This window comes from Ichthyophthirius multifiliis (assembly GCF_000220395.1).
Source record: "Ichthyophthirius multifiliis unplaced genomic scaffold scaff_1120509251342, whole genome shotgun sequence".
Taxonomy (NCBI): Eukaryota; Ciliophora; class Oligohymenophorea; order Hymenostomatida; genus Ichthyophthirius; species Ichthyophthirius multifiliis.
The window spans coordinates 90,319-108,077 of NW_004085967.1; the positions used below are offsets into that span (position 1 = coordinate 90,319).

At 15.5% G+C, this 17,759-nt stretch overlaps 4 protein-coding genes across 4 annotated transcripts, besides 24 other annotated features; 2 read left to right on the forward strand and 2 right to left on the reverse strand. All coding sequences in view use genetic code 6, as the record gives it.

Annotated features, from left to right (window-relative positions):
• The first annotated feature begins 218 nt into the window (after positions 1–218).
• Positions 219–261: a microsatellite.
• Positions 262–1,486: 1,225 nt separating this feature from the next.
• Positions 1,487–1,570: a microsatellite.
• Positions 1,517–1,569: a microsatellite.
• Positions 1,571–2,575: 1,005 nt separating the features above from the next.
• Positions 2,576–2,695: a microsatellite.
• Positions 2,576–2,697: a microsatellite.
• Positions 2,621–2,734: a microsatellite.
• Positions 2,635–2,738: a microsatellite.
• Positions 2,655–2,738: a microsatellite.
• A 1,262-nt stretch (positions 2,739–4,000) lies between these two features.
• Positions 4,001–4,046: a microsatellite.
• Positions 4,047–4,712: 666 nt separating this feature from the next.
• Positions 4,713–4,746: a microsatellite.
• Positions 4,747–5,543: 797 nt separating this feature from the next.
• Positions 5,544–6,437, forward strand: IMG5_185490 (protein kinase domain protein; the record flags this gene model as incomplete). The annotated part of the gene is made up of 3 exons (XM_004027262.1): positions 5,544–5,922; positions 6,041–6,174; positions 6,282–6,437. The coding sequence occupies 3 exons, from the start codon at positions 5,544–5,546 to the stop codon at positions 6,342–6,344; spliced, it is 576 nt and encodes a 191-aa protein (XP_004027311.1). The 3' UTR covers positions 6,345–6,437.
• Positions 6,438–7,017: 580 nt separating this feature from the next.
• Positions 7,018–7,067: a microsatellite.
• An 807-nt stretch (positions 7,068–7,874) lies between these two features.
• Positions 7,875–7,907: a microsatellite.
• Positions 7,908–8,104: 197 nt separating this feature from the next.
• Positions 8,105–8,686, reverse strand: IMG5_185500 (hypothetical protein; the record flags this gene model as incomplete). The annotated part of the gene is made up of 1 exon (XM_004027263.1): positions 8,105–8,686. The coding sequence occupies one exon, from the start codon at positions 8,684–8,686 to the stop codon at positions 8,105–8,107; it is 582 nt and encodes a 193-aa protein (XP_004027312.1).
• Positions 8,687–8,878: 192 nt separating this feature from the next.
• Positions 8,879–8,923: a microsatellite.
• Positions 8,879–8,925: a microsatellite.
• Positions 8,926–9,096: 171 nt separating this feature from the next.
• IMG5_185510 (hypothetical protein) lies at positions 9,097–11,676 on the reverse strand (the record flags this gene model as incomplete). Its single annotated transcript, XM_004027264.1, has 10 exons — positions 9,097–9,240; positions 9,285–9,422; positions 9,468–9,623; positions 9,834–10,031; positions 10,086–10,218; positions 10,257–10,651; positions 10,864–10,995; positions 11,084–11,163; positions 11,291–11,506; positions 11,589–11,676. The coding sequence occupies 10 exons, from the start codon at positions 11,674–11,676 to the stop codon at positions 9,097–9,099; spliced, it is 1,680 nt and encodes a 559-aa protein (XP_004027313.1).
• Positions 9,770–9,817: a microsatellite.
• Positions 11,206–11,265: a microsatellite.
• A 1-nt stretch (position 11,677) lies between the features above and the next one.
• Positions 11,678–11,720: a microsatellite.
• A 2,743-nt stretch (positions 11,721–14,463) lies between these two features.
• Positions 14,464–14,500: a microsatellite.
• Positions 14,464–14,501: a microsatellite.
• Positions 14,466–14,502: a microsatellite.
• Positions 14,503–14,607: 105 nt separating this feature from the next.
• IMG5_185520 (U3 small nucleolar protein, putative) lies at positions 14,608–16,663 on the forward strand (the record flags this gene model as incomplete). The annotated part of the gene is made up of 9 exons (XM_004027265.1): positions 14,608–14,645; positions 14,698–14,755; positions 14,957–15,047; positions 15,105–15,145; positions 15,186–15,302; positions 15,409–15,576; positions 15,634–15,965; positions 16,029–16,407; positions 16,640–16,663. The coding sequence occupies 9 exons, from the start codon at positions 14,608–14,610 to the stop codon at positions 16,661–16,663; spliced, it is 1,248 nt and encodes a 415-aa protein (XP_004027314.1).
• Positions 15,314–15,400: a microsatellite.
• Positions 15,317–15,376: a microsatellite.
• Positions 15,995–16,023: a microsatellite.
• Positions 16,664–16,735: 72 nt separating the features above from the next.
• Positions 16,736–16,787: a microsatellite.
• Positions 16,788–17,759: the final 972 nt, after the last annotated feature.

Sequence of the window (17,759 nt, forward strand, 5' to 3'; positions counted from 1 at the left end):
TTATATGTTTTTTTTTTTTACATTTAACTAATTAGTGAATACTCAAAAAATAAATTTTTATAACTAATTATTTTAATTGACATAAATAACTGAAATGAAATAGAAAAATATGTATTTTTTATATTTAAAATATTATTTAATATTCAAAGAATTAAGTTTCTAAAAATATATAATTTTGAAAAAAAAAAAAAAAAATAACATTAAAAAAAGTAAACCAAAAATAATATTATTTAAATAATATATATAATTAATATTAATTTATTATAAAACAAATTATTTAATATTTATTTATTAATATATTAATTTAAAATTATTTAATATAAATTATTTTAAAATATTTAAAATAGATTCTTAATTTTAAATATCATATAAAGTATATTTAATTAATTTAGTAAACTAAATCTTGTTTTCAATTGTATTATCAATATTTTTAGAAATATATTTTTTATTTAAATAAAGTCAAAAGCTAAATTTATAATAATAATTTTATTTTATTTGTTTTATCCTCGTTAATTATAATAATATAAATATTTAATTTTCTTAAAAAAAAATAAAATCTACATTATTTATTTTTGTTAAAAAAAAATAAAATATAAATATTAATTTAAACATAAATATAAAATATAATTTCTTATAATATCAGTTAATATTTTTTAATTAATTATTTATTTATTTTTTCTAAATAAGAAATATAAATGGATATAAAAAATATTTATTTTTAATTATTATATCATTTTTTTATTTAATATAATATATACTTTCTATCCTTATATCATATTTACTCTAATTTTTTATTTAATTTATCCAAGTGATTGAAAAGTTCTTTATCATTCTAACAAACAAACGAATCTTTAAAAACAATTTAAAGTTCAATAATATCATCTTAAGTAATTTTATGATCTAATTTTCCATTTTTTATAATTTAGCATAATGCAACTTATATTTATTTTGATTTTTCAAAATTTATTCTTTTTTACATATAAAAATTTAAAACTTAAACTAGTCTTATTATGCTACTCAAATTAATAATTTATTCAATTTTTTAATATTCATTTGAAAATCTATATTCAAGCATATCTAAAATTCTTAAAGGTATTCCGATATCAATATTTTAATCAATAAAAATCATTGATTCTAAAATAATACTTGCACTCTCTAAATCGATAATATCGGTCTCACTTTTTCTATAAATAGCATCTTCAATTCTATTATTTTTTTTAAAAAAGTTTAGTTTAAAATATCTTTTTTATTAAATATAAAAAAAACCTTTTATATTAAGAAAGATTCATAAAATCATTATCCTAAATAATAGTTAAAATTTTAGCTAAAGAACTCCATTTTAAATTATCAACTACTTATTCTTCATTTACATCATCAGCAAACTCATTTTATTAAAGCATTTTATCATATACAGCAATATCTTTAATTAAGAAAGTATTTATTATTTTAAAAATCAAAGAACTTACTTCTGTATTTATTAAAAATTTATAATATAATATAATTAATTAAATATTATTATATATATATAATATATATATATATATATATATATATATATATATATATATAAAAAAAAATATATTAACCTTTGTCTTATTCAGATATTGTAATAGAATAAATACAAAAAGCTATATCGGCTAAATTGTTAGGATTTTAATCTTTAAATATTTCATATTATTTATTTTAGATAATTTTTTTAAAGCTATTCATTTCTTCACATTTAATATTTCTTATTTATTTTAACATATATACTCCTTATATAAAAGCTTATACATTATCTTATGTTTTAGGTATCGAGTATTCAATTTAATCTTAATTATCTAAAATAAAATCACCTTTACTTAAATTGCATTTAATGTCTTACAATATATATAATATATGTAAATATATATTAGGATTTATTTATTTTTAATTATTAATTATGTAATTAATTATCTCATTCCATACTTATGTTTCAACTATCCCTGAATAAGAAAGATATTATGCTAATTCTAATATATGATATTGATTTAATTTATTTTCTCTAATTATTTTCGAAGTTTAACTCAGAAGCTTTTAAAATAGCATTCCTACATAATTGATTTCTACAGATAATTTTTGTTTATTTTCAGTTTTTTTTAAAAAAAAGATATATAAAATTAATACATAGACGATTGGCAAATAATTAACGGTATGTAATAAGAATAATTTTTCCAATTTCGCTATTTTTTTAATATTAAGATTATTCCATAAAGTTAATAATAATTTTATCAGTATTAAATTATAATTGTTAATCGTTAAAAGATTCATTTTAGTTGAGATAATTGGTGAAAGAAAATTAAAAGCATATAGGTTTAAATCTTAAAGATTTAAAAATATTGTTTATTAGAATAGTACGTTGGAGATTTAATATTTTTATCATTATATTTTAAATTATTAATAAGAATTTTTTTTATATATATTATTAATATAAAACTATTTTTGATTTAACAAAAAATTTATATATATATTTTATTATTAGTTTTTAACTTTATTTATTATTTTTATAATAATGTAATTTTTTAATAAAATATTAAAAAAAAAAAGTAATGAGGATATAAAATATAAAATATAGAAAAAAATATATTATAAATAAAAAATTAATATATATAAAAAATATAAATTAAAATAAATTAATATATATAAATAAATATAAAAAATAATATATATATATATATATATATTAATATTAATATATATTAATAAAATTATATATATATGATAATAATTTTTATTCATAAATCTATTTTATAATATTTTTATTAATCTTATTTTTTTTAGAGTTTTCTTAATTTAATTATATTTATATTATATATAAATATATTTTATTTTTTTATATAATTACTAAAGTTTATTTAATATTATTTTCTATTATTTTTGTAAATTTTATGTTTTCTTATTTTTCTTCATATAATATTATTCATATACTAATTATCAATTTACTAATTTTTATTTATTAATCATAAATATCCCTATTTATTATTTTATAAATATTTATTAATTTAGTTATATTTACATTTATTCAATAATAAGTAAAGCTACCATATTAACTGTAATACTTTATAATGCTTAATTACTTTATTCAAGTTCTTAATTACAATAATTGCATTTAAATTGAAGTTTATTGAATACATGAGTTTAAATACATTATTTACAAAAAGAATGACTACAAGGTAGGACTAATGGAATTCTCTAATCTTAGTTATATCTTTCTTTGCATCTATAGCATATTAGGCATTTATATGATTAACCTTTTTAAATTTATAATTATTAATCCATTTATATTTTTTTTTATTTTTTATTTTTTTAATTTAGTAATAATATTTATTAGCTTATTTGCTAATTTATACTTTTAATAAAATACTCTATTATAAAAAGTATTATATTATTATTTTAAGTTAAGTACAAACTATTTATCTATATTTTTAAATCAAAAATTTATTTTCACTTAAATTATTATTATTTTTAAAAAAATATTGCTTTCGAAAAATTGCTTTTATATATTTACATAATATTATGTTTTGTTTTATTCAAAATTACATTTTTTATTGTAAAATAATATATTTATAAAAAAATTTTGTTAGGTTTTAAAAAAAATAATTTTTGAAATTTAAATATTATAAAAAATTAAAATTAAAATTTATAATAATAAATACAATTTCAAAACAAATGGATTTATTTTAAGAAAACCAAAATGTAAAAAAAAATTAATAGTATTTCATTTTTTTATATTTAAATCTAAATTAGAACAATTCAGAAATTAAAATTGATGATATTTTATTACACAATCTTAGAAAAAGTAAATTATTTTAAGATGATTTCGACTTGAATTACTATTCAGTTTAAAAAAATGATACATTATTTGATTAATAATTGATAATAAATTAAAAATAATATAATTAGGAAAAAATAATTTTTAAAAGCGTCGATGATACTAAATAAAATAATCCATTTAATATTGATATAAGAAAATAAATTTTAAATTAAAATAATAAATAAAAGATATTAGAATAATAAAATTAAAGATAATAAGGAAAAACATAGTCTAAAACATAATACAATTAGTAAATATTTAAAGATGATTTCTTTTTGAATAATTTATAAAATAATAAAAATTAAAATAATATAAGCAATTTTAAATAAAGTTATGATAATTTTATTAATAATAATAATAAAAACATTAATAATTAAAAGGAAACGAAATAAAAAACCGTATAAAATTAATCAAAACTAAAACAAAAAATCTCAATTTCAAAAGCTAGTGATTAAAATTCTTGTTTTTTTAAAGATGATAAAATAAAAGAAAGAAATAACAAATTTAAAAATCCTATATAAATTTAAAATAATAGAAACTTAAAGAATAGTAAAGAAGATATTAATCATATAAATAAAAGTAAATCTAAAATGATAAATGAAATTAAATAAAATTAAATAATTAGTAAATCAATTAAAGTTTAAAAATGCCAAAAATATAGAATAAATACTAATGAATAAGTTCATAAATCTAGTATTTAAATTAATTTATAAAAATCAAAAATCTTAAATTAAAATAATTCTTGTAAATCTAAAAATTAAATAAATAAATATTAACATGATTATTGCATCTTTTGTAAATTGAAAATTTAAATTAATGATTAAATTAAAAAATCTATAAAATGCTTTCACAAAGCACATTTAGTTAATTAAAATATTAATTTTCTATAAAATTTTTTTCTTTAATATTTTTTTTTTAATATAGTTATGTTCCAAAGAAGATAAAGAATTAAGATGTATTATTTGCTATCCGTATAAATAATGACTATGTTTTTATAGATATAAATATATTTCTATCAAAATTGTCTATAAAAACTAAATATTCATATTTATATTTATTATTAATTAATAAAATAATATAATATGTATATAACCTAAATTAAACTAAGAAATTATATATTTTATAAAAATATGTAATTATAATATTTAATATAATAATAGAAATGGAAAAAAAACAAACCAGAAAATTTTTGATATTAAAATTTGAAATTAATATATATTTTATTTAAAAATATAAATTTTAAAATTATTTCAACTTCTATTTTAAAAAATAATTAATCAAAATTATTAAATAAAAAGTAAAAACAGTAAACATACAAATTATTTTTAATTTGAAAAAAATAATAAATAAATTAAAATAAAATCAAAAATGTATTTATATAAATTTATATTTATATATATAAACATAAAATTAAAAGTATATGAATTTTATTTATATATAAATAATAATAATTACAAATAATAAAAAATAATAAAAAACTTATTTTTTTAAAAAAAAAAAAAAAAAAAACCAAAAACCAGAAAAAATGACTACAGAAGATATAGAACCACATATATTAAAAAGATATGAGATAATAAGTAAATTAGGAAAAGGAGCATATGGAATAGTATGGAAAATAATAGATAAACAAACTCGAAAAACATTAGCTTTAAAGAAAATATTTGATGCATTTTAAAATTCAACAGATGCTCAGCGCACATTTAGAGAAATAATGTTCTTGCAAGAATTAGATCATCCAAATATTATAAAAGTATTAAATGTTATAAGAGCTTAAAATGATAAAGATATATATTTAATTTTTGAATATATGGATACTGATTTGCATGCAGTTATTCGTGTAGGAATATTAGAAGAGGTCCATAAACAATATGTCATTTATTAAATTTTAAAAGCAATAAAATATTTGCATTCAGGTGAATTAATTCACCGTGATTTAAAAGCTTCTAATATATTAATAAATTCTGATTGCTTAGTTAAAGTTGCTGATTTTGGACTTGTTAGATCTATTGCTTGTTAAGAAAATGGCTCCTTGCCTATACTTACTGAATATATAGCTACTAGATGGTATAGAGCACCTGAAATATTATTAGGTTTTTTTTTTTTTTTTTTTTTTAAAGAAATTTTTTAATTTTAAATTAGGTTCATAAAATTATACAAAAGGTGTTGATATGTGAAGCATTGGCTGTATATTGGGATAAATTTTATTAGGAAAACCCTTATTTGCAGGAAAGAGTACATTAAACTAACTTGAATTGATATTATAATTTACTGGGAAGCCAAGTTTAGCTGATATTGATGCTATAGAAAGTGATTTAGCAAAAACTATGTTAGAAGCAATTTAAGTAAATAATATTTAAAATAAAAAAACATTATAACAAATGATTCCTATGGCAAGTGACGAAGGACTAGACTTGATAAAAAATCTGCTTTAATTTAATCCAAAAAAAAGAATTACGGCAGATTAGGCTCTAGATCACGCATATGTGAGATAATTCCACAATAGAAACGATGAGCCGGTTTGTGGGAAGATAGTTTAAATACCTTTAGATGATAATAAAAAATATAGTATTAAATATTACAGAGAATAGCTTTATTTAGAATTATAAAAAAGAAAATAATTTTAATTTAATTCAATAAGTGATTTTGAGAATAGTTTTAATGAATAATTTGATGAGAAAAAAAACATTTTATTTTAAGAATAGACTAAAAGTAATTTAAATATGGATGAAAATAAATAAAATGGTTAAAAAAATAAAATTAATTAGAAATATTATGATAGTTAAATTCAGGTTATTTAATAAATTTAAAAATAATAAAATGCTGAAATTTCTAAAAATATTAATAATTTCTAAAGAAATGCATCTATTGGTAGTAGTTGTCTTAAATAAAATAAATAATATTAAGAAATAAATCCTTCTTAATAAGAAAAAACAGAAAATAAAATATAAAAATAAATAAATGTTAATAATAAAAACTATGTCATTTAAAATCATTTAGTTAATAATCAAAGTTAAGAAAAAAATAATGTAAATAAATATTAATAAACATAAAAAAATAATGTTCATATTGATAATAATAATAATAGTAAAACAATCAAAACTAATAAAAATAATAATGAAATATAAAACAAAAATAAAATACTTAATAATTATATTATTTAAAATAATGTTAACAATATTGCCAGTAATAATAATAGCAATAATAATTAAAATAATAATATTAATAATAACTAAAACATATATAATATTATGAAAAATATGAATGAAGTATGTATTAATAATAATAGTATAAAAAATCTACAAAAAAATTTTACATAAATGAATTTTTAAGGAAATTAAATATAAAAATAATAATAATAATTATAAAACTAAGTTTAATAAAAGTTTATAAATTTTTAAAATAAAAATAATGATTTTCAAAATGCATCTTCTTCCTAAAATTAACATTAAATAGGTTTTCCTTAATAAAAAATTGTTATTAACTAAAAGAAAATAATAAATTAAAATGAAAATAATAATTATTTATAAAATATTGAAGAAAAATAAGCAAATAATAATAATGATAAATATAGACCTTCTTCAATTAAAAAAAGTATAAATAATCATATATAATAACAACAAAATAACATAATAAAATAAATTAAATAATAAAATACAATATAAATTTAAAAAAATAAATAAAATCCTATTGATGATAAATTAAACTAATAACAAACTTTCATAAATAATTAATTTTAATTCTATTAACCTAATAAAAATAAAATAAATCTAGCTTAATATTTCGGAGTTCATTAAACAAATACAAAAACAATGTCTTAACTAAATTAAAAAAATAATTAAAATACCAACTTATAATTTCAATAAAATTATAATAATTCAGATAAAATTTATTAATAACAATAATAACAATTATAACAAAATAATTTATTTTAGTAGCCTAAAATAAAATAGCCAATTTATTAGAATTAGTTTTCAGCAGCAAACTATAATTCAAAGGGAGAATTTTTAAATAATCATATAGAATAAAAATGAAAATTATAATATATAAATATTTTTTATTTATAAAATTGTTTATTAAAAAAAAAAATAATATAAAAATAATTTTTCTACTAATTTTATTTGTTATTATATATTTTTTTTTAATTTTTTTTTTTTTTTTAAATAAAAAAAATAATAAATAAAAAAAATTAAACATAAAAATAACAATTTATAATTCATTAAAAAAAATAAAATTATTTAATACTTATTATATATATGAAAAAAAATTAAAATCTCAATCTTATTTAGCTTCTTCAGCTTTTCTTTAAAGTTCATCAAGCTATTCTTAATATTTCTTTTTGATAGCATCAAAAACAGGTTTATTTTCTTCCATAATTTTCCTTTAATTTTCAGGAGAAAGATCCTCTTCTGTGATTCCCCATTTTTCTTTGAAATTTTTAATTTATTCTTCAGTAGTTCCACAGAAAAGAGGAATTTGTAAAGTAACATTACATATTTTTCTAAATTTTTTTATATCCAAGAAAAATCCTGCATCTAACAATGGTGCGAGCTTTTTAGCGTTCTCCTTAATATCAGAAGTATTGAATTACTTAAAAAGTTCATATGATTTTTCATCTATATGATCTTTCAAAATATCAGATTCAAAAGGGAATTTATAGTTCATACTGCTTTCTTCATAATCATGTACTTACATAAATTTTAATATAAATTTTAAAGAATCTGATGATAATTCAACAGGAATTATTTCATCAAAGTTTGGTGCATTTTTTATCCAGATACTTAAATTTATTATTTTATGATCAAATTCTATTATTTCACCGTCTTTACTTTTAAGTTTTATTGGTTGATTATCCATATTTAATTTTTTTTTTTTAATAATTAATAAGAAAATAAAAAAAAATTATAAATAAATAGATATATTTATTTATAAAATAAATTATTTTTTATTTATAAAAAATGCTGTATCAAATATATATTATTACATAATTAATTATGAATTATTTCAATAGAATATTAAATAAATATAATATTATAAAATATTAAAAATTATATATATATATTTATATATTTATATATTTATATATGTATATATTTCTCTTAATTATTTATTATGTAATAAATTTATATTTGCTATCTAAAAATAATAACCTTTTTTTATGTATTTAATTTAATTAAAATTCAAGATAAAAATTAATTTTTTTTTTTATATAAGTTTTTTTTTTTATATTTATACTTATAATTTTTTTAATTCTGAATTTTTTTTTATCATTTTATAATCATTTTTTCAAAAGAAGTAATTCCTCTAGTAAGCAATATTATTATTACACTTACGTTATCACTTCCTCTTCTTTATAATTTACTTTAATTGACTGCATCTAAACATAATTATCTTGCTACTTTTTAAGGATCCTAGATAAAATATATTAAATTATTTATATTTTATAAATTTTAACTTATTCAGTAATAGGATATTCTGTTAATCTTTCTCTAACCATATTTATTATTTCTTAATTACTATAAATATCAAATAACCCATCACATCCCATAACTATAAATTCATCTTATAAAAAATCAATATCCCAAATTCTAACCTATATTCTTTTTAAAAAAAAATATAAAGTAAAATTTAAATTTACATCAGGTGTAGCTATAATAATATCTTTATCACCAGTTTATTCTTTTTTAAATACAAAATCTCCAAATGCTCTACTTACAGCTAATTTTTTATTTACTCTCCCACTATCTACTGTTCCACCAGCATTCAAAATCCTTTCTCTTTCAGATTCTAAATACTATATAAAAAAAAAATATAAAATAAGATTTCAAATAATATATAGATATATTTTTTTAAAAAGTTTTTTATTTAAATAGTATCATAGCAAATATTTACATAAAATTAATAAATGATAAAGTTTTTTTTTTAATAAAAAATTAATAAATATATAAATATAAATATATATATATATATATATATATTTATATATATTTTTTTAAATAATAACCGGTTTATGATCTACTGAAAGTTAAACTGCTTAACCGTTTCTACTTAAAATAGCTCTACAATCTCCCGTATTTGATGTTATTATTTTATTTCCAAAAATAAAAGTTATTATTCCTGCACTACCACTATCAACATAATTGTTATCTTATAAAATTTATCTTTATCTTTCAAAAAATTCTTAATCAATTCCTTATACTGTCTAATAAATTAAAATTTGATTATAAAAAATGTATTTTAATTATTTATAATTTACTTCTACAATTTTTTTCGATATATATTCATAAAAAGTATTAGTTTCATCTAAACAATCATCATTATTTAAATTTTCTTTAAATTTTTCAGAAAAATTTTCACATAAAAACTATGAACATTATTCACCTCCATGTCTTTATATATTTTTTTTTATTTAAAAAAAAAAAAAAACCCATCAAAAACAGCAAAATATGACATAGAGAAATACTTAGAAAGATAAATATTTTATTAAGCTTAATATCTATCTTCCATAGTAATTCTAGTTCCCCTATCACACCACATTCCAGTATTAAATCTTTAAATTTAAAAATCTAATTGGCCCATATTTATTATATCATCAGGTTATAATTTATATCTTCCTCCAGGAAGTAATTTTACATAAACTTAACCAGGAGCTTTCGGAGATACATAAAGAAAATACTTTTTTTGAAAAAAAGAAATATACATTTCTAAATTACTAGAACAATCTACTCCGAATTTATCCATACCTCTAACTTCAAATAGCTCACTTCTTTTGTTTATAATAGCACCTGACCATCTTACTTTTGCGAAAATTTCTTTTTCTTCCTAGTATTTTTTGGTTATATAGTATTTTTATTATGTTTACTTCTGAATCTTTTCCAATGGTTTCGATTTCTAATGTTTTTGGTCTTTCGTCTTCTATTTTTTTGTTTTTTCTCAATATTTTAAATAATAATTAATAAAACCAGAAAAATCTATTCCAATATTATCTTTTGCTTATTTAAATCTTTCTTTTTCTTCATCATCTTCAAAAATACCATCTATAGATTCTGGTGTTAGATTTTTAATATCTTTTAATGTTTTAACATTATATTCTTTTAAATTTTTTATTTAATATTTTAATTCTATTCTAGCAAGCCATTCAACTACTATATCAAAATTATCTTCCTCTTTTTATATTTTGTTGTTGTTGTTGTTGTTTTTTTTTTTTTTAAGAAAAAAAATAAATAAAAAAAATGAACCTATTAATCTAAATACATATTATTAATCTTCAATTCTAAATATCATATCATTTTCAATTGAAATAAAATTTCCTGCTCTTGCTTTAATCCATGTCCCTTATTTTTTATTAATAATTTTTTTTTTAAAAAAAAATAAAAATATTTATATGTATATATATATATATATATATATATATATATATATATATATATATATATTTTAAATATTTTATTATATTTGAACCTTTTTCTGATTACATATCTTATATTATATATGAATATTCATCATTTTCATCTTATTAATAATTTATTTTTGCGTGAATTGGTGAAAGGCCTGCATTTTCAATATATAGAGTATAGTCTTATTATGGATCACTTCCTATAACTTCCCCTTCTTCAGTTAAATTTAAATAAATAAAATTTCCTGCAAAAGGTCCTTCAATACATCTTAATATATAATCTGTTACTAAATCATTGATATTTTCTATAAATAAGTTAATTGTTTAAAACAAAATTTGAATAAAAAAAAATATAAAAAATACAAGATGGAACATCATTTTAAAATCTTTCTTATATTAAATCAGCAACAATATCTTAGTTTTAATTATTATTTTAACTATTACTTTGCATCTATATATATATTTTAATTATATATAATATTTATGTATATATAAAAAATTAATTCTTATTTTAATTTCACGAATATTATTTATATATAAATATATATATTTATTGCTGTATTTAATATAAAATAATAAAACTTATATTTATTTAATTTTTTAAGTTTATCAATTTTTTGTTTTGTTTTTTGCTTTAAAAAAATGATATTTTATTTAAAGTATTTTTTAAAATAATATATCATCAATTTGATTTTTGTTAGATATAGTTAAGTAAATATTTAGATTCTTCAATTGTTTACTCTTTTTCTGCTTTTATAACTTTATATTAGATTTCAAGTTAATTATTAAAATTCTTTTTTTCACAAATTATGTTAAATTTGAATCTTTTATATTAACACTATTCATACTATCTTTATAATAATTTAAAGTTATTATTGACTATACATCCATTTACCCATTAAGCATTCTTTTCTATTTAATAATAAAAAAAAATACATATATAAAAAAAAACAAAACAAAAAACATAAAATTTCAGTAGAAATAGAATCGAAAATCAAAACAGGAATTGTTGAAGTAGAATCTTAAATATGAGCTTTTAATAATAGTTTAAGTTAAACCTAAGTATAACTATTACAGAATTAACAATATTATTGTTAATTTTAATTATTTTCTTAATATATTTTCTTTTTGCAAATCTAGCAAACATAATAAATAAGCTTTTTATCTAATTATAATTATACTAAAAATGCATAAACTTAATATTTTTTTTTTATAAAATCATTGTTATGAGTTTAAAATTCTTCCTATATTTACTTCAAATTCTTAATTTCAATAAACTCGTAAGGTTTATTGATTTAAACTTCATTTTTTACTTAAGGAGTTTAAGGAGGTAAACAATATTAATTTATGTCTTCATTTTCTAAATAAATAATACAAGAATTTTTAGTTGCTTTTAATTAATTTTAATAATTGTAATAATTTAAATTGAAGTTTTTAAAAAGAATGACTTTGTTTAATTCTAATTATTTAATATGTTGATTTTCAAATACTACAACTTTTATTTAATTCATTCCTTTATTATCAACAATAGTTAGATATTTTAAACCTTTTAAAGTATGCTAAATATGCTTTTTTTTATAATAAAAGTTAAAATATGATTTTAAAAAAAGTAGATTACTTAAATAACTCCTTTAAAATTTACAAATTAATTGGTTTAATTTTTTATTTCAATTTCATTCAATTCTTGAATAGTATATGTTTATTAACTTTATTACATTTAGATTTCTTATTTACAATAACTTTAATCATCTAAAAGTTCAGCAATTTAATGTTCTTTTAACTTAATTTTACTTGTTTATTGTTAAATTTAGATGGTTTTAGTTTAACTATTTCTACAACTGATTATTTCAAATTAAGAACTCTTAGAAAATTATATTTATAATTAGATTTTATCAGATTCTTTCTATTAAATAATTTAAAGTATCCCCCCAACAAAATAATAACATTTATTAATTTTGATTAATTAATAATAATATTCAGAATCCTTCCAGAACACTAAATTTAATTAACTTTTATTCTCATCTTAAATTTAGATAAAAAAATATCTTTAATAAGTTTTTCCTTTATATAATTATGATTTTTTTACAACTTTTCCTTTGATTTTATAATCCTATAAACACATACCAAATTTAAGATCTTTTATTTATATTAATTTTAAACTTTCTAAAAATTTAATGCCTGAATTTTATATCTTTTTTATTTATTTATTCATTTTTTAAACATAACTTTCAAAAGTAAAAATAGAATTAATATTATTTCTCTATTAAGAATTAGAATTCAAGTTTAGTAATTATTTATTATTGTTGATAACTATTTCGCAATTAGTAATTTGGTTTTTTATTTTTTAATTCTATTATTCAATTAAAATTCGTTCTGTATTATTTTTCATTTCATCATCGTCCTCTATTGGTTAAATTATTTTATATTTTGTAAGTTTCAAACATATAAGTTTTTCATTATCTTTTAAATTTTAATTTGAATAATAAAAAATTATTATTATTAATAAATTTATAATTATTTTAATTATTAATATACTATATTAAAAAATTATATTACTGTCGTTTTATTGTTCATAATATGCAGTAAAATCATAAGCTTTTATAGTATCGTTTTTTTTTATTTAAAATAAATTGCTTTTGTTTTTTATATCAAAAACAAGATACAAAGATATATGCTTATTATCTATTAAGCATTCAAAACTTTTTTTGTTAATAATATATTATATTATATTAAATAAATAAAATATTTATTTTCAATTACGCAAAATAACTTAAATTATCATTATAACATTATGTAATCATGTTTGAAAGAATTCTTATATTAACCAGTTAATTATAATAGTTTAATTGTTTTAAGTTATTTTAAAATGGAAAGTTTTCCATATTAATTGGTTTTAATTTATTAGATTTGCTTTTTTAATATAATAATTATATTTTATAACTTTAAAAATATTGTATTTTTTACTAATTATATTACTAAAAAATTCTTACGAATTAAAAGGATTAAATATTTTTACTACACAAAAAACATAATTTGAAAAATAATAAATATATATATAAATAAAAATAGAAATTTGTAAAAAAGATATTAATCATATAATTTAAATTTAAAAATATATCCATTTTTAATATAAAATTTTAAATATCAATAAAATAAATAAATAATAAAAAAAAAATATTAAATAAAAATTAATTAATTAAATTATTATAATTTATAAATATTAATAGAAATTTTGATATTTATTATATTTTATTTATATTTTATTTTATTTATTTTTTCAAATATATTTCTATTAGCCGATAAAATTAAAATTATTTTAATTTTACTAATTTTGTATTTAGATAAAAGTAATTAAATCCCCAAAAAATATAAATAAAATAAAATGTAATAACAAAACTACAAACCTCTTCAAATAAAAAAGTATTAAAACAAATCATCAAAAATCATAATAATATATATATTAATTAAATAGATTTGCTAAAAAGGCAATAAGCGATACACCAGAAAATAAATATTGGAAAAAATTTAAAGTAAAACAAATTAATTTAAAATAAGGATAATAATTAAAACATAGGTATAAAATAATAAAACCTATTCAAATGCGATAAGTAAAGTTTTTAATGGATAAAATTAAAAATAATTATTTAGCTATACAGATGGAAGAATTGTAAAACACAATATATATTAGCATTAAGTTTATTTTTTATAAATTTAATTTATCATTAAATTAGGTATTTATATATAATTCAATAAAAGATAAAATTAAATTTGAATTTGATAAATTTAAAGACAAAGTAACAGGTTTGACATTAAGATAAGATGGTAAAATAATAAATAATAATATTTATTAAATTGTACATAAATTATTAAATAAAAAAGCTTAATTAATTGCTACTGCAGAATCAAATGGAATAATAAGAGTATTTATAAAAATGTTATTTAAATAAAAATAAAATATAGGTATTTGATATAAAAAGAAAACATCAATTAAGAGAATTTAATTTTCATAAAAAACCTGTTTATGCTCTAGACTTTGTTAAAGGAGAAAGTTTATTATTTTCTGGATCTGATGACTATGTAAATATAAATTAATATATATATATATATATATATATATATATATATATATATATTATTTATTTAATATATATTTATTTTAATATATTTATCATATTAAACTAAGAATGTCAAATTATTTGATGTTGCTGCTAATAGTATTATTAGAACTTTGCCAGAAGCACATACAGATTATATTAGAAGCATTTCTTATATCCCTAATACCGATAAAAACATACTTACATCAAGTTATGATGGTAGTATTCATTTATTTGATTTTAATGATAAGTCAAAAGTACTTTTATTTATATTTTTTATTTTTAATTTTTTTTTTATAAAAAAAACCATAAAGAAACCTTAACTATAATTTAATCATGAATTACCAGTTGAAGAAATTACTATATCTCCTTCAGGATTTTCCTTTTGTTCTGTTGGTGGAACTAATACTAATATATGGGATATTAGAAATGGTAAAAGTATAGAATAAATGAATAATAATTAAAAGACTGTTACTTCTGCTAGATATATAGGTAATGGAGATAGATTAATGGTTGGTTCAGTTGATTAAAGTATGAAAATCTACAGAACAGATACTTATTCATTAACTCATTAATTTAAGTTACCTAATCCTATCCTTTCATTTGATATGTCTTTAAATACTAAATGCTTTTTAGTAGGAATGTCGTAAAATTATTGATTTATATATATATTAGTTTTTATATTTTTTTTTTTATAATTTTTTAAAAGTGATGGATCTTTAGAAATAAGAAGTAATTTAAAAAAGTTAGGTGAATAAATAAATAGTGAAGATGAAGAAGATGAAAATAAAGAATTAACAAATGAATTTATTCCTGACTTTTTAAGAAAAACTGGTGTAGAAAGAAGAGTTTAAAGTTATAAATATTTCAATAGAGGTATTTATGAAAAATAATAATAATTTGATGTAAAGTATGAGGAAAAGAAAAACAAGAAAGTGAATTAATATGATAAGTATTTAAAAAAATTCCAATATAAAACTGCTATGCTAAAAGCTATTGAGTCTAAATAAAACGATGTTGTTATTGCTTTATATGAAGAATTATTGCAAAGAGGAGAAGTATCAAATGCTTTTAAAAACCTTGATTAAGTAATATTATTTAATATTAAATTTAATTTTATATTTATTTAAAAATAAAATATTAAGAATTAGCTTTCTATTATATTTTAATTTATTGCTAAAAAAATATCAAATCCTAAATTTTAAGATGTAGCTATTGATATGTTAAATATTCTTATAGGTATTTTTTGTTTTAAATTAGCATTTAATTTTTTTATAATTTAGATTAATATAATGTTTAATGTGATTAATTTTTAAATAGCATAAAAGATGTTTTAGTTAATGAAATTGAAACTGAAAAAATATTATTAGAACTAAATGGATAAATAAATACAATAATTAATAATGGAATTTTATGAAAATAAAATAAAATTAAATAAAATAAAATAAAATAAAAATAAAAAAAAATATCTTTATTATATTAATAATCATTTTGTTATAAATAATTATTAAATATATTTTTATAAAAAAAAAAATATTAAATTTTACAGAAAATAAATTCTTTTAAATTATAATATGCAAATTCTATGTTTAGATAAACACTTTATATATTAGACATCTATACTAAACAATTTTTTTTCTATAGCTTCATATAGTAATATAGCATATTGAAATTAATAATATTTTATAGTGTTTTTATATTGATTATAATATATTTATATATTTTTATATTTTTTAATTAATTCTTTAAAATCTTCTTTATTTTAAATATTTTCTTTTTTTCTTTTTTTCTTAATTCTTTTATTATTATATAATATAAACAATTTTTTTATTTATTTTTTAAAATCACTTTTTTATTTATTACTTTATTCAATTTAAAAATACTAAATAAATATATTGATTAAATATTATATAAATCATATTTTTTTTTAATTAATTAAATTTATCTGTAAATTATTATTATATTCAATTTTTTTTAAATTATAATAAGACATCTGACTTTTTAAATATTAGCATTTATTTTTAGTAACTTTATTAAGAATCATTTGTTTCAATAGTATTATTACTATTATTTTTTGATAAATTTTTTCGTTTTTATAATTATAAATCAATATATATTTACTTTTTTAAGAATATAATTATTTTAATTATTATAAATAGTCATTGTTTAGATTTTAATTTATACTTTTATTATATTATTTATTTATAATATGTATATATAATAAATCCTAAAATTTATTATATTTTGTATAAATATTATTTTGTTATATTTATTTAATTTTTGAATATTAATTAAGATATTTCTGTAGATTTTTTATATTTAATTTCATTTTAACTATACTTTCTGATCTGTTTTTTATATAATCTTAATATTATTTTGTTTAGTTTTATAATATTTTTCCTTTCTATATATCTTTTTAATATTAATTATTATTTTTTAT